General features: G+C 36.7%; 8 protein-coding genes across 8 annotated transcripts; 4 read left to right on the forward strand and 4 right to left on the reverse strand.

Annotated features, from left to right (window-relative positions):
* Positions 1 to 520: 520 nt before the first annotated feature.
* Positions 521 to 3,415, reverse strand: SLA2 (Sla2p; the record flags this gene model as incomplete). Its single annotated transcript, XM_003955329.1, has 1 exon — positions 521 to 3,415. The coding sequence occupies one exon, from the start codon at positions 3,413 to 3,415 to the stop codon at positions 521 to 523; it is 2,895 nt and encodes a 964-aa protein (XP_003955378.1).
* Positions 3,416 to 3,746: 331 nt separating this feature from the next.
* On the forward strand, positions 3,747 to 11,108 carry KAFR0A08100 (phosphatidylinositol kinase family protein; the record flags this gene model as incomplete). The annotated part of the gene is made up of 1 exon (XM_003955330.1): positions 3,747 to 11,108. The coding sequence occupies one exon, from the start codon at positions 3,747 to 3,749 to the stop codon at positions 11,106 to 11,108; it is 7,362 nt and encodes a 2,453-aa protein (XP_003955379.1).
* Positions 11,109 to 11,158: 50 nt separating this feature from the next.
* Positions 11,159 to 11,602, reverse strand: YAE1 (Yae1p; the record flags this gene model as incomplete). The annotated part of the gene is made up of 1 exon (XM_003955331.1): positions 11,159 to 11,602. The coding sequence occupies one exon, from the start codon at positions 11,600 to 11,602 to the stop codon at positions 11,159 to 11,161; it is 444 nt and encodes a 147-aa protein (XP_003955380.1).
* A 186-nt stretch (positions 11,603 to 11,788) lies between these two features.
* KAFR0A08120 (uncharacterized protein) lies at positions 11,789 to 14,170 on the reverse strand (the record flags this gene model as incomplete). Its single annotated transcript, XM_003955332.1, has 1 exon — positions 11,789 to 14,170. One exon carries the CDS (start codon positions 14,168 to 14,170, stop codon positions 11,789 to 11,791), a length of 2,382 nt encoding a protein of 793 aa, XP_003955381.1.
* A 1,155-nt stretch (positions 14,171 to 15,325) lies between these two features.
* On the forward strand, positions 15,326 to 16,285 carry IZH1 (PAQR-type receptor; the record flags this gene model as incomplete). The annotated part of the gene is made up of 1 exon (XM_003955333.1): positions 15,326 to 16,285. The coding sequence occupies one exon, from the start codon at positions 15,326 to 15,328 to the stop codon at positions 16,283 to 16,285; it is 960 nt and encodes a 319-aa protein (XP_003955382.1).
* A 244-nt stretch (positions 16,286 to 16,529) lies between these two features.
* MZM1 (Mzm1p) lies at positions 16,530 to 16,850 on the forward strand (the record flags this gene model as incomplete). The annotated part of the gene is made up of 1 exon (XM_003955334.1): positions 16,530 to 16,850. One exon carries the CDS (start codon positions 16,530 to 16,532, stop codon positions 16,848 to 16,850), a length of 321 nt encoding a protein of 106 aa, XP_003955383.1.
* A 187-nt stretch (positions 16,851 to 17,037) lies between these two features.
* On the forward strand, positions 17,038 to 18,012 carry RSM28 (mitochondrial 37S ribosomal protein mS46 RSM28; the record flags this gene model as incomplete). The annotated part of the gene is made up of 1 exon (XM_003955335.1): positions 17,038 to 18,012. The coding sequence occupies one exon, from the start codon at positions 17,038 to 17,040 to the stop codon at positions 18,010 to 18,012; it is 975 nt and encodes a 324-aa protein (XP_003955384.1).
* Positions 18,013 to 18,083: 71 nt separating this feature from the next.
* VPS3 (CORVET complex subunit VPS3) lies at positions 18,084 to 20,735 on the reverse strand (the record flags this gene model as incomplete). The annotated part of the gene is made up of 1 exon (XM_003955336.1): positions 18,084 to 20,735. The coding sequence occupies one exon, from the start codon at positions 20,733 to 20,735 to the stop codon at positions 18,084 to 18,086; it is 2,652 nt and encodes an 883-aa protein (XP_003955385.1).
* Between the last annotated feature and the right edge of the window lie 75 nt (positions 20,736 to 20,810).

A 20,810-nucleotide genomic window follows, 5' to 3' on the forward strand; every position in this document is an offset into this window, starting at 1 on the left:
AAAAGGAGTGAATTATATCTTGCTTCTGTTACTTGTTGTACAAATAACAATTTCTGTCATTCATTGAGTCTAATCTCTAATTAACATCGAGTTTTGATAATACTGGGACACACCCTTGAATAGTGAAATTTTTAGTCGGATTACCCCACCCAAGCATCGCATACAAGATTTTTACTATCAAATGAAATGTAATCGAGAAGCCTATTAAGATCAGCTTCCATTGGCTCATGATATGCTCATATTACGTATGAAGAAGAAGCATAATGTTTTCGTTTCAAATTTTCAGCAGTTGCTTGGAGAGCTTTCAAACTAGTATTCAAAACTAAACGTTAATTTGTGATCGAAAAATAATCATAAAAAAGTAGAAGCAGCATTGAAAAAAACACTATGTAGTATATATCATTTACATTTCCCTAAAAAATGTGCTAACAAAGTCTATATGATGGCGTATTGTACAAAACATTTAATTTCTATAATATAATTTCGAAAGGGTTAAAACATCAGCAGGACGGAGTTTCCGCTAGTTATTCACTTCTTCTTCTTCATTCAAGTAATAAGCGTGCTTTCTTATTTCTCCCAATCTTTTCCTGGCAACGTTCAACGATTGTTCTAATTTCAGTATATGGATTTGTTGTTCCATTTCTGCCGTTTTAATAGCATGATCGGTGCTGAAGTCAATTGGTTGTTCCTCTTTGGCATTTCCACTATCGATAATTCCCATGACATGGCTCACTAAGCTTTTGCATGCATCGCCCACCACCTTGGAGCAACCTTCCAATTGGTCTTGAGTCTTAGAGTGGGCGACTGATTTAACCCTTGATGCTGCGACCAACTGAACAGTGGAAGCTGCCACTTCTTTAGATGCAACAATGAATTCCTCAGGGGATGTAGCAGAATCAGAATTTAACAAGTTTCCCGCTGTTGAGATCAACAGATTTGTCGCAGTAGCAACTGCCTTCGCTGCTGAGACCAGCCCTTCTGTCCAACGACTGTTCTTCTTGTAAAATTCCGTAATAGGTGTCCTTTCTGTTTGGGCAATCTCATTTTGGCATTCAATTGCAGCCTTCACCAAAGCAACGACAGCGTCAATAATCGATAATGCCAAATTTAGTAATGGCTTTGGAACATTAACGTCGACATTAACACGCAGTTTTTGTGATGATCTGACGATCTTCTCAGCTGTTGCAACCAACTCCGCATGTGCATTAGTTGGAGCACCGGTAGGTGAGACATCATTCAAATAAGGCTCAAAGAATTCAGTTAGTTCGTGCAGTTTCTCTTGCATTGACACATTTGAATTGATAACAATATCGGTCTTTTCTTCGTCGTCCTTACCTGATAAATTTTCAGACATTAAGTCTTCAAAGAAGTATTGAGCCTCACGTGCACAGTTTTTAACTATAGTTAGCAGCTCCTGCGCCGTAGCATCTTCGCCTGAAAGATTAGTGGAGGCATATGCCTTCGAGCTCGTGACGAGCGTAGCCACTGCCGTACTGAAATCGCTAATATTGAAGATCAGGTTTGCCTGATCACCATCAACAAAGCCGTCCACAATCAAATCATTGAAACTGGTTGCAAATTCAGTAGCCTTCTCAGATGCCCCTTCAATCAAAGATACGATGAAAGATGCTGGAGTCAAAGGTCCCATCCATGACATTGGAGATTCTAAGACGTAAATAGACTGCTGGATGGCGTTAATACCACCTTCCAGGGTAGCATCGATTATTGGATTCATTTTTTCTTTTGTAGCGTTCAATTCCCCTCTCAACATTTCGGTTTCCCCATTATCATTGATCTGTGATACCATTCTCTCATTCTCTAACCTGATTTTATCACGTTCTTTCATTAAATCAATTAGTTGGGTGTCTTTTTGCTTTAATTTCGATTCTACTTGTTCTTTTTTTCTGATAGCCTCCTGAGCACTATTTACCTTAACCTGCAGTTTCTTGAATTTTGGCAACAATTGTAAATGCTCTTGACGTAACTGTGAGTATAATTTTGCCAAAGAGTCGTACTTCTTTTCCCAAACATTTAATTGTTCAGTCAAAGACTTGATTTGGTCATCCTTGTTCATTAATTGCTGGCTAGCATTTTCATTCATTGTATTAATTTCATTTTCTAATTGTTGCACACGTTGATCGTATTGTTGTAAGAGAGTTTGATCTTTTTCATATTGACTATTCAAAGCTAACAAGTCATTTTGATGTTGTGACTGCTGTTGTAATTGTAGTTGCACCATTTCATCTTGAGCCTTTTGTAATTGTTGTTGAAACATATGTTGCTCTGCTTGTTGTTGTTGTAGTTGCATTTGACGTTGCTGCTCCAGCTTTGCTTGTTCATAGGCTAATTGTTGCTGTTGATTAATCCAAAATTCTGGCTGAATTTGTGCAGGTGGCATTGTAGTTGGCATTAACGAACTCAATGCTGCCGTAGCTGTTGGTATCAAAGCAGAAGCAGCAGCTGTAGTCATGGGAGTCATGAAATTGCTAGAAACCCTAGACGGAGTTTCTGATCGTTCGTCCTTGTTTGGTTCAATTGGTGTTGCTGACTTCTCCCTTTTCTTGAATGTAATATCTCTTTTATTTGTATCCTCATCCGTAATTAAGTAAACATCAGGTGCTTCTGTTGGTAATTTTGGAATAGTTACCAACGTAGTTAGATATTTGATAGAAGAGCAGTCTGCGTAAAATTCAAATAATCTTGCATGTTGTGATTCATAACGGTCCTTTAATGGTTGTAAGGCTTCATCACCTTCCGCATCATTCAATTGCCTGTGCATTGCCCTCAACATTGATGTGATGAATTTATAGATACCATATGATTCTGCCACTAGTGGGATTAGAGCAGAAATCTTACATTCCGAATTTCTTGATTCAGACTGGATTGAAGCAAATATAATCTGGGATAATTTATCTAAGGAATCCTGTAGATACATCAAATCTAAAATTGTTTCGTACCCTTCATCTGGGTCTGCAACATTGATCAATGAAATATACTCTTCGTATTCGAATGTACCACTATTGAAACCCTTATGATGTGCATGGAAGTTCAATTTTAGAACCAAATACTTCACATACTCTCTAATCAACTTGGAGTACGAGCCATATTCCCTCGAAGATGCAGGAGGCTGAACCCTGGCAAGCGATTTGATCCAATTAGATTCTCTGATCGCTTCTTTTAATGCCGACGGATGACCTTCTTGAATGACCTTATGCAAGACGATCAATGACTTAAATAATTGTACCTCGTCGTTAACAAACGGTTGCGTTTTCATGTCCTGGAAGACAGGCTTTGCAGACTGGTGATCCCAAGTAAAAACGATAACTGCTCTGACATGTTTTCTTTTTGGTGCAGTTTCCTCGATGGAACAGGCTTTCTTTAAACTCTTATGTAGGTCTGAATCATTTCTTGACATCTTGAACACCTAAGTGAAGTAATAGTTCCTCTTCAAACTTTGATGCGGTTACAATATACGCCTTTTAGAGTCTAGTCTCTTTACAACGCACCTATTAATTGCCTTGACGATGAAACCTGATTTTACAACTGAATAGGGAAAATGATACTGTCTTACTCGTGATTTTTCCGAGACTCGTTTATTATGATTTGCTACCGAATATCAATTGTAACTAAAAGAGTGAAAATAAAGGTGGAATAGCATCAAAAGAGTCTACCAGAGCAGATTGCAAATTATCGCTATTGGTAAACCGACACAGTTCGTGGTCGAGCATTTCCTTCTATTTATATCGATGCTATCATTTCATAAAATTGCAGGGCCGAGCAGAGATGATGATCACAGTTTAACTTCATACGAATTGCCGATGGCTTTCATGTACAGTGGTATAAGTAGCTCTGGGTCCTTAATCCCAGATATTTTGAACAATACTGAACTATCTACATCTTCCGTTGATGTTGCCACGCCGTCAGAGCAATTCGCTACAGAATTTAGTGCATCTATGGGGACTTTCGAGTCCATTTTCAAAAAATTGAGAAGTAGTAACGCAGATGAAAGGGCTACAGCTTCCAAATATTTGGAAATTTGTTTGTTATCTTTTGCTAGGGAGTTATCTAATGAACAGTTTCAGCAATTTAATAATCATGTTCATACGAAAATTAAAGAACTGGTAAATAATAGCCATCCAGATGAACAATTGGCCGCCTTGGCCGCAATCTCAACATTAATAAACTTTTATTCCGAAATTGAGGAGCTTCCCAACCAAGTACCCAAATTGCTTAGTTATATTCGTGTTCTAATACCATCAAGATATACAAGCGTGATGCGTAGGGCTGCAGAAACACTAGGACAGCTGGTGATTCCAGGAGCTACCTTAACTTCTGATTTTGTGGAATCAGAAGTTAAATTGTGTTTAGAATGGCTTACCACTTCACCTGAACATACTTCCCCTAACTCAAAAGCAGAAGCTAAAAAACATGCGGCTATACTAATAATATCATCTTTAGCAAAGAGTGCGCCCTATATCCTGTACCCGTATGTGACGCAGATTCTAGACAGTGTATGGATAGCGTTCCGGGATAAGAAGGAGGAGATGAGGCTCGATACTGCTACTATGGTCAAGAGTTGTCTTGTTATTATTCAAAGAAGAGACAGGACAGTGGTGTTACAGTGGTACCAAAAGCTATTAGAATCATGTTCACATGAAGCTCATTCGAATACTATTGAGTCAGTACATTCTTGTTTATTGCTTTACAAGGAGCTTCTCATTCTAAAACATCCTTGCTTGAACGAGTATTACGAAGAAATCTTTCAAACAGCATGGACTTTTAGAGGCCATAAATCTACAATGATAAGACATGAAACATATGCCTTAAACTCATTACTAGCGTCATTCGATTCGAAATTGTTTGCGTCAAAATATTTGAATGAAACCATTGTAGAGTATTTGTCAAAATTTCAGAATATGAACATCAATAGTGCATACAAAACTGACAGGGGTCATATTTTGAGGTCAATTGGTATTATTTCATCAGAAGTTGGTGAAGACATTTGTCCCTATCTGACGCCTTTGCTCGATATTATTAGAAATGGCCTTTTAACGAAATTCAAAGCCCGTAAAAGTTTCGAAAAAGAATTATTCTATTGCACAAGTCAGCTAACACTAGCATGTGGTTCAAAAATGTTAAAATATCTTAGTAATGGTCTTCTCGACTTATTACTCACCTGCAATATCTCAACGCATATGGAAGAAACGTTACAAACAATTACGAATATCTTACCTACGCTTCAGGACAAAACGAACTCTAAATTACTGGATCTTGTGTCACAATTATTATCTGGTAATAACTTTAAGCCGCCTGGCTCTCCAGTGATTTTAAAGCCAGTTTCTTTGGAACTTGCGAGGCAATTAAGGAATTCTAATGAACTACAGAAAAATCTTGTAGTAAATGACGATGTTAATGATGTGAACACCCTAATACATGCATTAAAAATGCTACAGCATATTGAAAGTCCTTATCCTTTGTCAGAGTTTGCAAAAGATGTTGTCATAATGTACATCGAACATAATGATCCCCGAATAAGAAAACTGGCTGCTCTAACGACATGTGTGGTTTTTGCGAAAGATAATATATGCAAACAAACATCATTAAATGCCCTAAATACGGTAGAGGAAGTTTTATCCAAGCTCTTAACTGTTGCAATCACGGATCCTATCCCTGAAATCAGACTAGAGATTCTAAAACACTTGGATGATGGATTTGATACACAGTTAGCGCAGCGTGAGAATATGCTTCTTTTATTTACAGCGTTGAACGATGAAGTTTTTGCAATCCGTGTAGAAACATTGAAAATTATTGGTAGACTAACAGCTATTAATCCTGCATATCTAATTCCCTCTCTAAGAAAGTTACTCTTAGAGTTGCTCACGGAGTTAAAATATCTAAAAATTCCTAGGAAAAATGAGGAAAGTTTAACTCTACTATGTCATTTGATCAGTTCTACGAAGGAAATCACAAAACCCTATATTCAACCACTATTGGATGTATTATTGTTGAAAGCACAAGATAAATCAGGTGTTATTGCTTCGATTGCATTAAAATCAATAGGGAAATTGTCGTTAGTTGGAGGTGAGGAAATGAAAACCCACATTCCAAGATTAATGCCGTTATTTATCAACACCTTACGGGACCAATCAAATTTTTACAAGAGAGAAGCAGTACTCAAAACACTTGGCCAACTTTCGACGGCCTCAGGCTACGTTATCGAACCCCTTTTAGACTATCCAGAATTGTTGGGTGTATTGACCAATGTATTGAGGTCAGATTCTCCACAAAATATCAAAAGAGAAACAGTGAGAGTTCTTGGCATACTTGGCGCATTAGATCCTTATAAGTTAAGAGAGTCCTCTGATACAAGTCTGGCCATAGAGCAAAATACACCTGCTATTGATGTTGCACTATTGATGCAAAATATGTCACCTTCAAATGATGAATACTTTTCTACTGTCGCAATCCATACGTTGCTCAAAATTCTAAAGGATAACTCCCTAACTTTGCATCATACCGCAGTTGTGCAAGCTATTCTGCATATATTTCAAACGCTTCATCTCCGTTGTGTTTCATTTTTAGGTCGAATTATTCCAGCTATAATATCTGTTATGCAAAACTGTTCAGCTTCATTACTGGAATTCTACTTTCAGCAGATCAATTTGTTAGTAATGATTGTTAGACAACATATTCGTCCGTACGCAGATGGCATATTTGGTACTTGTCAAAGCTTTTTTGGTATTAAAAAGCTCCAGATTACTATAATATCGTTGATTGAATCGATTTGTAAGGCCTTAGAAGGCGAATTCAAACGCCTAGTTCCTTCTACGTTAACATTGTTTTTAAATGTACTTGAAAATGATAAATCCACTGACAAAAGTGTTTCTCAAAGAATATTAAAATGTATTATTGCAATGGGTAGCAATCTAGAAGAGTACACACACCTTATCCTACCTCAAGTGATACGAATAACAGAAGCTTCTAATAAGCACCTACAGAGGTCAGCAATTATAACATTGGGACGCCTGGCAAAACACGTTAAGCTATCTGAGATGTGTTCAAGAATCATACAAACTTCTCTGCGTCTTTTAAATACAGGTGACATTGCAATTATAGAGATCACAATGAATACTTTGAGTCTGATCCTTTTACAAATGAATAATGAATTTACTATTTTCGTTCCTATTGTGAATAGAACATTGATACAAAAAAATATTCAAAATTCAGTCTATGATCAACTTGTGAATAAGTTATTAAACAATGAGCAACTTCCGTCAACTATATTGTTGGATGATGAGGAAGAGGGTGAAGAAGACCTTGTTACACGGGAAGCAGAGGCTTCAACGGATAAATTACCAATCAATCAGTCAGTACTTAAAGTGACGTGGGACTGCAGCCAGCAACGTACTAGAGAAGATTGGCAGGAGTGGATTAGAAGGTTATCCCTCCAGTTACTCAAAGAATCTCCTTCACATGCGCTACGGGCATGTTCAGGGTTGGCCAGTGTTTATTATCCTCTGGCTAGAGAGCTTTTTAACGTCTCTTTTGCCAGTATCTGGTCCGAACTCTACACACAATATCAAGAAGATTTAATACAGTCCCTATGTCATGCACTCAGTTCCCCACAAAATCCACCTGAAATCCATCAAACATTACTGAATCTTGTAGAATTTATGGAACACGATGATAAGGCGCTTCCTATCTCATCCCAGACGTTGGGAGAATATGCAGAGAAATGTCATGCATATGCTAAAGCCCTCCATTTTAAAGAAGCTAAGTTTTTACAAGAGCCCGTTGATAACTCGATATTTGAATCTTTGATCAGTATAAATAATCAGATACACCAAAACGATTCAGCGGTTGGTATTTTGAAGTACGCTCAAAAACATTACGATTTACCTTTGCAAGAAACTTGGTATGAAAAACTACAAAGATGGGAAGATGCTTTAGATGCCTATTCTAAACGAAGAGAGGCGGGCGATAATTCGAATGAGGTAATTATGGGACAAATGAGATCATATCATGCATTAAGTGATTGGGACAACTTGTCCAAAATTGCTTCTGAAAGATGGACCATTTCTGATTTGAACATTCAAAAAAAAATGGCGCCTCTAGCGGCCAGTGCAGCATGGAGTTTGGGAGAATGGGATAAAATTGAACAATATATCGACGTAATGAAGGACCAGTCCCCAGACAGAGAGTTCTTCGGTGCGGTCCTATCCTTACATAGAAATGACTTTGATGAAGCAGAACGACGCATTTTTAACGCTAGAGATCTACTTGTTACTGAGATTTCAGCTTTGCTTAATGAAAGTTATAATCGAGCATATAATGTCATCGTCAGAAGTCAACTTATCACCGAACTTGAAGAAATCATTGTTTTCAAAAAACTTCCCACTTATTCTCCCAAGAGTGCTACAATAAGGAATACGTGGAATAAAAGATTATTAGGATGCCAAAAGAGCGTAGATGTTTGGCAAAGAGCATTAAAGGTGAGATCCCTGGTCATTAAACCAAAACAGGATATGCACATGTGGATCAAGTTTGCCAATCTATGTAGAAAATCAGGTAAGTTGAATTTGGCTGAGAAGGCGCTAAACACCTTGCTTGAAGATAATTCGGATCCCGCACATTCATCTAAAGCGGCACCACCAGTGGTTTATGCTCAGTTGAAATATTTATGGGCAAGTGGCGCTAATGAAGAGGCTTTACGTTATCTGATAGGATTCACTTCAAGGATGGTTCATGACTTGGGTCTTGACCCAAATAACATGATTGCCCAGAGTGTGATACAAAATGCGACTGTATCACCCTCCTTTTTTGAAGAATACACAAAATTACTTGCAAGATGTTTCCTGAAACAAGGTGAATGGAGAATCGCGCTCCAGCCAAATTGGACAGTCGAAAATCCTGATGCAATTTTAGGGTCATACCTTTTAGCAACGCATTTTGACGAAAGATGGTACAAAGCTTGGCACAATTGGGCCCTCGCAAATTTTGAAGTAATTTCAACTATAACAGCAAATAAGAGTATAGGATTCGCCACCGAAACTGATGATTTCCAGGTAGACAAGAAGGACGATATTGAATTCGGTACAATCGAGATAAATAAAAGGAAATACCCGGCAGAACTAATTCAAAGGCATGTTGTACCTGCCATAAAAGGGTTTTTCCATTCTATTTCCTTATCTGAAGCTAGCGCTCTTCAAGATACTCTGAGATTGCTAACACTGTGGTTTACTTTTGGTGGGACGTCTGAGGCTGCAGCCGCCATGTATGACGGTTTCAAGCTCATAAAGATTGGAAACTGGTTGGAGGTGCTACCGCAGTTAATCTCCCGTATCCATCAACCTGACGAACTCGTTAGTAGATCCCTTTTATCTCTACTTTCTGATCTAGGTAAGGCACATCCACAAGTATTGGTGAATCCACTAATTGTTGCAATCAAATCGGGATCTTTATCTCGACAAGTGGCTGCAAGATCTATTATTGAAAAAATGAGAGTGCACAGCTCACTTTTAGTTGATCAAGCCGAATTAGTATGTGATGAATTGATTCGTGTTGCCGTTTTATGGCAAGAACAATGGTATGAAGGGCTAGAAGATGCAAGTAGGCAATACTTTGGAGAGCATAACACAGAAAAAATGTTTGCAACGATAGAACCATTACATGAGCTATTGAGCCATCCTCCAGAAACGCTAGAAGAGGCTTCTTTCGAAAATACTTATGGACGTGACTTAAATGATGCTTATGAGTGGATACAAAATTATAAACGTACCAAAGACGTAAGCCATTTAAATCAGGCATGGGATATTTATTACAATGTTTTTCGCAGGATCAGTAGGCAACTACCACAAATGCAAACATTAGAATTACAAAATGTCTCCCCAAAATTACTTGCCGCTCGCGATCTAGAGCTAGCAGTTCCTGGTACATATAGTACTGGTAAACCTATTACAAAGATCTCCTTCTTCGATCCTACATTCTCTGTTATTTCATCAAAACAGAGACCAAGGAAAGTTAATATTAGAGGTAGCGATGGTAAGAATTACCAGTATGCACTAAAAGGACATGAAGACATCAGACAAGATAATTTGGTTATGCAGTTATTTGGTCTGGTCAACACACTGCTAGAACATGATCCAGATTGTTTCCAAAGACACTTGGATATACAACAATTTCCCGCCATTCCATTATCACCTAAGTCAGGACTATTAGGTTGGGTTCCTAATAGTGATACATTCCATGTTTTGATAAGAGAGCATAGAGATGCCAACAAAGTTCCATTGAATATCGAACACTGGGTAATGCTGCAGATGGCTCCTGATTATGATAATATAACCCTATTACAAAAAATCGAAGTTTTCCAGTATGCAATGGAGAATACAAAAGGCCAAGATTTAGCCCAAATTTTATGGTTAAAGAGTAGATCCTCTGAGATCTGGCTAGACAGAAGGACTGTTTTTATAAGGTCATTGGCAGTGATGTCAATGGTTGGATACATACTTGGTCTAGGAGATCGTCATCCAAGTAACCTGCTATTAGATAAAATAACGGGCAAAGTTGTTCATATTGATTTTGGTGATTGTTTTGAGGCAGCGATACTGAGAGAAAAGTTCCCTGAAAAAGTTCCATTTAGACTAACTCGTATGTTAATAAATGCTATGGAAGTTAGTGGAATTGAAGGTACTTTCCGCATTACGTGTGAAAATGTTATGAGGGTACTTAGAGATAATAAAGAATCCTTGATGGCGATTTTAGAAGCTTTCGCATATGATCCTCTAATTCAGTGGGGTTTTGATTTGCCAACCGAAAAGATTATTGAAGAGACCGGCATTCAACTGCAGTTGTCTGACGCAAATGAATTACTAAGAAAAGGTGTGGTGACGGCTGAAGAAGCAAGAAAACTGGAGGCCGAAGAGCGTACTGAAATTAGGAACGCCAGAGCTGTTCTTGTTCTGAGGCGTATCACTAACAAACTAACCGGTAATGACATATCTAGATTCAAAGAGCTAAATGTCCCCGAGCAAGTAGACAAATTGATTATTCAAGCAATGTCGATAGAAAATCTTTGCCAACACTATGTTGGATGGTGTCCCTTTTGGTAATTTACATATCAACTTACGGCAGTAGATTATTTAATTATATACTTTGACTTTTAATTTTTAATGACATTATATTTATTTGAGTATTTGTCGACAATATCAGTCCATTTATCAACAGCCGCATGGCCATTCGGAAGATCAAAAGATTCTGTGAATATACTTTTACTGAGAAGCGCAGAAATCAGTAATTCTCTCTTGGCTAATTCATAATCTCGTTTCAATTCCTCGTCCTCATCTCCATATTTATATTTAAGACCCTGCAATACTCCAATGATTTTACCAACTTGGAATCCTAACTGCGCACCTGTGGGGAAGCCAGCATTAAAACCTTGCTGTAAGTTGGTCTCTTTTGAGCTAACGATACCATCAAGATACCCTCTTTTAGCATGAATTTCTCTTAGTTTCCTTAAGTCATATGACCTGAGTTGCTCTTCGTCATCTTTTCTTATCTCAATATCGGAATCAGATCCCCATACATCATCCATGCTATTGTCCATGCTCTATATTCCTTTCAAATTATAGTTGCTTTATCTACCGGGACTTATTAATAATGGAAAACATCGATGAGCTAATTTTTCAAGATCGATCGCATCAGGTAAGCACCGCCCGAGACTATATCCGAATTGAATATTAATATATAATAACTACTATATAATGATATGGAGAATGAATTCTTAGGTCAGTCATACTCTGCCAGAAGTACGCTTGCCACATCTCAGCAAATCCATTTTGAGATATAGTAAAGAATCATGGAGGCTATTCTCCAAAAAGCTGCTACCGCTTTCATATAAGTCTACATTATTTCGGACTCTGATTAAAGCACTTATTAATTCTTGATCTATTGGGAAATCACGTAGAATGAGACTCTGGCACATAAAGAACATTTTTTCTGTATCAATTCCAGAGCTTTTGACATAAAGTAAGTGAAGTGCTAGAGGGGATAAAGTTGGATAGGTATTCATATTTGAGGTCCAGTAATGAAAGTAGAGATTCATCGCATCATTTATGGTATGTGGGATTGGTAGCAGGTCATCACTTAAATACTTCTTGATTTCATTGTTTTCGTCAAGCGAAGCAAGTATTTCTTCTATTCCTGTGTCTTGTGGTATTGGAATATCTACATTACCGCGGAATTCTATTAGAAAACGCAGTGCGTTGATGGAATATGAATTGGATGCGTTACTAACGGTTTTCAGCTTCTGTAAATTCGTTTCAACTTTAGGAATGGCATCATGCAGTTCGCTTCTGAGATAGGGTGTCAGAATTTCACATAGATTGTACAGTATCTCGTTTTTGTCCATAAAATGGTTCCATTCGTCTTTAGCAGTCTCGATGGCACTAGATTCCAGACGAACGTTCTGTATCTGATGTGGATTACTATAGTTGAGTTCCTCAAAATTGTTAAGATAAGAAGCAATATAGTTATCATATAGAGGGATGTTTATTAGAGAGTTAGTGTTATCACACTTAGCTAACGTATCTAAATTCAATAGAGGAGCCATTGAGCTGACCAGCAACTCCAGTGATTCAATATTTTCCTTTTTGATAGTATTTATTATTTCAAAATCTTTTCCTTCTAAGTTGCTTATGAATTTCCAGTCTTCGGTAAACTGCTTCAACAGGTACGCTGTACTAACCTCATCTTCTACAACAGGATGTAAGAGTCTCCTACAACCAGAACCCATAAATGAGCGTCTTAGTTCAGACGGGCTTCCATTAATTGATTTGGCAATATTTTTGACCGTTTCAATATCTTCCCTTACAGATGAGTTCATGTTCTTGTAAGCCACCTTGATCAGAGTATTTGTTATTTTTTCAAGGCTGTCAATATTGAACAAAGTTTCTTTACGATTTATGGTTGTCATCATACTAAAAGAGTCACCATGATTTATGATTCTTTTCTGCAATAAATCAGTTATTTTTTTTTCCTCGTTAATGAAATTACCTGTTATGCTGAACAGTTTGTCCACGATATTGTATTCCAATAAAAGTTCATAAATTGATGTAGCTATCTGTTCATTGTCTAGTTTTGTCCTATCTATTACGCCCAATACCACCTTATTTTGCAGCTGGCCAAAATTGTTCTTCAGTAGGTTTGAAAATGGTTTTGATTGAGTCTTCTTACTTTTTACTAACACAATGTTTGGAACAAAGGTTGCAATCAAAGCTAGATACTTCGGATATTTCTCGTAGAAATCCCATGTGTTTATAATCAGTGAAACTAAGTTGGTTTCTTTAAGGAGTTTCCTTATCTCAGTTTTAAACTTTTTGTCTATGTCCAAAATTTTACTCTTGATTTCTATGACATCCCACAGGGAAACTGGATTGAAGAGTGGGTTGTAATTGAAATTGAAGCCTCCCGAGATAATTCTGTTGAAATTGTACCCAAAAGAAACGTCATTATACAGAATCCAAGCCAACTGCGAAAATTGGCTTGTTCTTAATTCCCTTTCCAAATCCTTATCCATGATTGATAGTGACTTCCTTTGAAGGGTCAGGTTCTTCGTGGCAGCTTTCGTTATGGTCTTCAAGTTTTCATGGGTTGCAAGATGCTTTCCTGCATTTCCTGATGATGATGAATTCAAGTAGATTGCATGCTGACAGATCTTACAGATCAATACCACTTGGTAGCCATTTCTCAATGTGACACTCTGATGTTCTGGTACTGCAGTTACCTTTATCAGAATCTTCTCAAAGTACTCTTTGAACTTTGAATTGTTTAGAATGTGATTGAATGATTTCAGCACCGGTTTCGGTACGCTCGAATGATCGACATCTGCAAGGGCATCGCCATTTTTATCGAGTAAGAGTTTGGATCTTGTGTCGGTCTTCCTTGCGTTACTATCTCCTTCATTAGAAGAGGCATTTAATGGTACTGGACTATCAGTAGGATCCCTGAAGTAAGCTACTTGAAAATCTCTCAATTGCTCAAATATTGTATGGTTGGAAACCAGCGTTGCAATTGGAGTATGCCCCGTCATTAATTGCTTAGACACATTTAACAAAGGGTCTGGAGAATCTTCCGTCAGTTTAACACGTTTTGGCGAGTGATAGTGTTCGAACATCTCAGTGAAGGGTTTAGTTAGGTTTTACAGTGCCATTTCTTAGAAGTATATTGATTGTGAGTACTCTATTTTTTTTTTTGCAATTGATATTTGGATACGTTATGTATCCGAAAAAGACGAAAGTCTGTCATGACAGAATGCATTAAGACTATGACGGACACCATTGCCACTAGCTTGTACGAGTATGTCTAAGATGTAAAATTTCAATTTGATGGTAGAATTGAAATTCATGATGGTATTCCCTGTATCTGATTTCTGAAATTATGTATGCAACAATATTCGATGGCTGATGTGCAAGAATTTTCCACTTCTTTTTGGAGCTAGGTCTTGAATCTGGCGAAGTACTTGAATAACGTGTCGCATGAGAGCAGTATGGCATTCCACTTGAAAGTTAACGAAGTCTAGTTGGAGAAGGTATACTCTTTGAGACAGACTTCCTTTTTGTTAATTGAGTAAACGAGAGCACAAGTAGCAGCCAGCTAATGTCATTGCTTTCATGAAGCATTTCATACAACATAATAACTCGTTAGTATGATGAGCTCTGACATGTCAGATGCTTGGCTGAATGCAGGGCTTTCTCATTTAATGTAGCACATATAGGGTTTGCCGTGCTTCCTATTTTTGTTCCTCGAGGAGAGGTTAGGGTATGTCATTTTTCGAAGAAAATCCGCGCAAATCATGATACATTCGAGGTTATGACCTAACCTTCCGGTCTTTCCGTTTAGCTAAGTGAAAACACCTCACAACTTAGATGAGAGTATAGATTATGCCTAAAGTCAGTAACAAAAGCACGTGCCATGGACAAACTAAAAGCTATTAACAATACAAGCACTCTAGATATGTCTATGAACTCTTAAATAGTCCTTTCATCCCCTATAAAGCATCATATTTTCAGCCCTAATTTATCCTCGGGGAAACTGCAACCAAAATGTATTTTTTCCGACCCAACCCTTACTTTGCTTTGTTATATCCGGTTCCTGCGGAAGGAAATTTTGCTGCAAGTGAACAATTTTTTATTTTGCATATATATACGGCATCGAGCAACCAGGGCATCTCGAGTAATTTAACATAGCTCCTACAAGGGAATCACTGCTTTGCTCGACAATTCAGTAGCCTTGCAATTTATTGAACTATTTCTGGATACTTTGCTCGAGAATGCCTGTTCATTCATTAACAAGAACGAGGAAGAGAAGCAAGTCATTTCGTAGCGCTAAAAGCACGATTACGAGAACGAGAAGTGACAGTAGTATAAAGATCGAGAAACGCATATTATACCATTTCCACGAATTACCAACATGGCAACAAGATAATGACAAAATTTTAGGTGGGTACGTCAGAGAGACCAACTCATTCACTAAATGTATCGAATCGTTGTTTTATTTGAATAATGAATCAATCAACATTTATTCCCATTTGATTCCATCTCTTATCTATCTCACAATTGCCGTAATGCTTTTAATTGAGATTGATCAATTTTTAAATATCCCGATATACCCAACTACCACAAAGTACGATTTTATCTTCATCAATATTTTCCTCGTGGGGGCTTTCCTGTGTCTATTGGGTAGTGGATGCTTCCATCTTTTAAAACAGCATTCAGAATTGCAGTGTAATTTTTGGAGTAGAATAGATTACATGGGTATTATTGTACTTATTTCATGTTCTATGATGCCAGTATTGTACTACGGATTTTTCGATCACATCGTTTTGTTTTACTGTTTTATCACATTAACGTTAGCATTTGCGTCTGTTTGCTCCATTATTGTAATGAGTGAAACGTTCAATTTGTCTAAATACAGGTTATTAAGAGCTTGTGTGTTTGCTGCTTTCGGTTTCAGTGGATTGATTCCTATGATAGTCGGTTTCTCTAAATTCGGGCTCTCAGGTGTTTTCCAAAGAATATCACTCAAATTTATTTTTTGGGAATCAGTGTTTTATCTAGTCGGTGCTACTCTATATGGTTTCAGAATACCTGAATCGATCCTACCGGGGAAATTCGACTTATTCGGTTCATCTCATCAACTTTTTCACTGTTTTGTTGTAATTGGCTCTGTCCTCCACTTCAAAGCTGTCATTGAGTCTTATATCCTGATGCATTCAAGATATACGGCCTAACCATTAACACAAATAATAAGAACAATATATACTCATCTAATAATTAACTAATACCTGCATAATACTATGTGAGACGCTCTCTGTATATTTTATATAGCTTTATCCTCTTTAGTGCTGTTATAAATTTGAAGCTCGGACTAATTTAAAGGACTCCGGTGCTAATTCCAAGTTAATAACATCAGAAGTATATTGGGGGCATAGAGCTTATGTACGTAGTAATTAGTCACCTCGCCATTTACAGAGCATGAGCAACAATCTGAATAAAGCTGCTTTGACTGCTTACAGACATGGTCTGAGGGCAACAAGAATTGCATTCAAAAATGACACAAGAATGTTACTCGCTTCAAGGAATGAGATGAGACAAAACATGATAAATCCAAAGGAGAAGTATCCTCATTTGACACCAGCCAAACGAATACAGTTATTAGAAGACGTGGCTGCGTTTCTACTGAAAAACGTGGTACAAGGCCAGAAAGTAGACGAAAATGTGTTCCATTTGAATATCCATAAAGACACGGAATTGGGCGATAATGAGAGCACCAAAACAAGCTGCAAAAAGCATTAAAGATACACTGATCGCATTGAGGACATTTACATCTGTAAGAACACCGTTTTTCCTCGGTTATATGTGCTGATTACATTCTCTCTATACTGTTAATATATAATTCTATTTATTAGACGAATATCAGAAAATTATTTCTAATTCCTAATTTAGGAGAGGGAGAGTTTGAATAACAGGAAAAGACAACCTCATGCTACTCCAGCAACTCAATCGCAGGGTGTTCTACTCAAAGAATGCAATAACTGAAGATTTCATAAACGACATACTGGCTAAAGCCAAGAAGGCTACTGAAGCTCCTACTACAAGTATCAAAAACAGACCGAGAGTCGCTAATAGAGAAGATTATAGAAATAGGTCAAAATATAGGCAGAGGAATGCTAATACAATCGTGGCTAGTAATGATATCCCATCTCCAGGGAATCTAGCAACAACTGTAAAGATTGAGCAAGCACAATTTAAAAATAAACGAGGAAACCAGGAAAACTCATCAGATCTTCTAGACTTGTTTGATACTGCACCAGTAGCAGGGAACAATGGAGCAATGATTAGCAGTGCAAAAAATATGGTCAAATATAAGGCGAGAAATGGCAATGCACAAAGGCATAGGCGTGGACCAGGATCCAGCCGTAGCTCAACCAACGCTAGGCCTTTCAATTTACGTAGAAACTCTGCAATAGTGATGGAGCAGCCTGAGTATGTCCCTCCAAATGATTTTTATGATTTACAGGAACCAACACCACAATCTTTATTACAATATTATCCTTCTCTTTCACATACAAAAAGGTCGAGATTAATAAATTTTGCCCATAAGACTCTAGTTGAATCGAATTATCCAATTTACAGGAATCCCAAGTTGAATAATAATGATATTACATTTCTTCCTCGAATGGTCTCCTTTGGTAAGTATATGCCTGGTACTTCCGTAATTCTAGAGAAGGAAAAGTTGTTAAAGAATAATGCAATTCATATAAACCAAGAAAAGTACAGTTGCATGACTAATGGCAGCTATTATACAATCCCCGAGGCAATAGCTGGAAATTCAAATATCTTGAATGGTATAAGACTGAGCTTACAGAGAAATTCAGATTTAAACTCTACTAAAGAAAGGGTCGATTCATTGTATAATATTTGTGCTGGTAAAAAGCCAATTACAAAACTCATGTAAATAGTTCCTTTGGGTAAGGATGATTTATACAAATTTATTTAAAATATCATTGTAAATAGTAATTTCGCTTTTCAACAAAGTTTTTTTATTTCCAGTTCCTCCCTACCTAAATATAGTTCTTTCGTTACATTCAATAATATTGATTGTAGTCTTATCAGTTTAAGATCACGCGGTATTTCTTTGAAAACTTGGAGTAATATCTCTCTATTCTTGGTGATGGTTATCATATTTGCCCCCATCAATTTCTTCATCAATTCTATCGATTTTAGTTCATTGCAGTATTTTTTGAAAACGATGAGAAAGTTGTTCTTATTCGTTAATTTTTCCACTTCTTGAAAGTCATTATATAATAACGCTGTGTCAAATCTAAGTTCTTCATCTGCAGTACCGTAATCGTATAACAATATTTTTAGGATACCGTCCTTATCTATTTTCTCAAGCTCGATATTAATTATTGGTATGATTCTACTTTGTTGTTCATTTTTACCTAATTGCCCCAGTATTTTATTATAATATTCAAGGAATTCCTCGAAGTCAAGATTATTTTTCATTTTGATACATAGAAATTCTTTTAACTTGATTTTTTCGTAGCTCAAGTTATCCTTGTACTCCTTAGTAAATGAGGTCAATAAATCATTAAGCGTCGTGCTGGTGAATAGCTCACATAATTTCATAATGTAATACCTGGTCAAAAACTCCATGTCTTTCGTTTTTTGTGTTCCCAGTTGTTCTAACAATAGTACTTTGATGTGAGTCTCATCACCGCTAAATTTCGATAAAAGCTCATCAAGGCTAATATCTCCCTTTTTAGAAAGCTGTAAGCATTGCTTTATTATTTCATTTTCGGGACTGTTTTTGATAATTTGTACCAAATCCTCGAGCAATGTCTCTTTATTGTAATTTTTACTTCTTAAGAGTTTTTCAAAATTTAACTTCAAAAATTCAAGAATATTAATGACAGTTTCTGGTTTGTATTTGTTGCGCCGTAGAATCTCTAAACTTTCCCATGGCATATTTTTCCTATCGTATATTTTCAGTAATGCCTCTTCTTTATGGTTAGCTTCTTCAGTTAAAAGCCATTTGATTATGTTGTCCAGACTTTCATCGCTATACTCATCAACAGAAAAGTTTTCCAAAAAGTTTGGTCCTTCTAGTTGCTTTTTTCCCATGAAATAATTTATATCAATGGTCTTGATCGTATCGACGGGTAGGCTTTCTTTTCGTATCTTTTCTTTCACTATAGTTAGGATAATAAATATGAAGTTTTCATTCTCGCATTTGTGTACCAGTTTTAATGACTTCAGATTCAGTGTTAGTTCACGTAGTCCATTAAAAACCATTAATTCAGTGTGAAGTGACATATCGAAGAGGAAAAATAGTATATTGATGTCAATTTTTCCACTGTAAGTACACCAAGTTTCAATAATCTCTCTATCGATCTCTTTACAGTGTAGTAGTAATAGCAAAAGATATAACAAGATGAGATACCTTTCTTGTAATTTATCAAATTTAGTGATCCTTGTCCCTTGAAATTCGCGACAGTTGTCCAAGTAGTTTTTTATTTCAGAGATTCCAGATTCATTGAAATGATTAACTTTCGTAAAAATAGGTTCCTTCAAAAGTCCAAATAACGAATTTGCGTCGTTTAGAAGAATAGATGTACTAATACCATTTCTGTAAAGTTCGTCGATATATCGCAGTTCAGTTTCAACCCTTATGTTACTGTCACTAATAGATTCGTCTAAGGGTGCCATTCTTAATTTATTGACGATATATTTTGATTTTTCCTCGTTAATCAGGCTATTTCTAAAATTATTTGTAGTTTGGAAGATTTTTAGATCACCCTCATTGGTGCTTTGAATTATCTGTTCCAAGTTGTTATCATCATCTGTTCCTTTGTCACTAATATTATAGATTTTTATTTCAGTTGTGTGATAATATTCCACAAGTAGAAATGGGAAATTAACGATTAAATGCTTGGGGTAATGCTCTAAAATGTTGGTGCCTTGAACGATGTCACCTTGATGATTCACTATTAATGCCATAGAATTATCTTCTAAAGAACCGCCTCCTGAACATACTAAAAATTGATCTTCCCCATTCAGATCAAGTATTATCGGTTCAAGATCAGTATTATCCTGCTCACTAATCCTAAATAAGGGAATTGTATTGTTGGGATTAGTTAAATTTATAATTTCGTAGCTACTAGATTTTGACACCATTAATATATTTTCATGAGGTACGCCATGTTTGATGTTCCTGAAATGTGTGAATGTATTTGTAACTTCGAGATTTGATGTGGCTTTTAATTTCAACATTTTCAAGCAATCATCCATAAACAACAAAATTCTGTAACTTTTGTGCTTCCTATTTTTCTTGAATAGGACCACATCATTGATTTGCGATAATCTGGTGGTATTTGGCATTGGTGCAAACTCAGGTAAGAGAAACAAAACTATTTGTCCATCACATTGCACAATCGCCCTTTCAATGTCGAGTAAAAGAATAATCTTGTCAATCCGTTTGTCACAGTCTTCATCGAATTTTATCCGTGATATCATTATGTATTCTTTACTTTCAATCTCAAAGTAATGTATTAATTCCCCATCCTCTGTTCCTATATAGATATGATTCTCATATGATTCAATTGTAGATATTTTCAAATCTTCAGGCAAGCTTGAGATAATTGGGAATCTAAGGAATGAAGCATTGCCACCGTTCATACCTTTTCATATACTCTCACAGCCTCTTTATCCGTAGTTTGAACTATGAAGATTTATCTTTTTTTTTCTTATTTT

Source organism: Kazachstania africana, chromosome 1 (assembly GCF_000304475.1).
Source record: "Kazachstania africana CBS 2517 chromosome 1, complete genome".
NCBI lineage: Eukaryota > Fungi > Ascomycota > Saccharomycetes > Saccharomycetales > Saccharomycetaceae > Kazachstania > Kazachstania africana.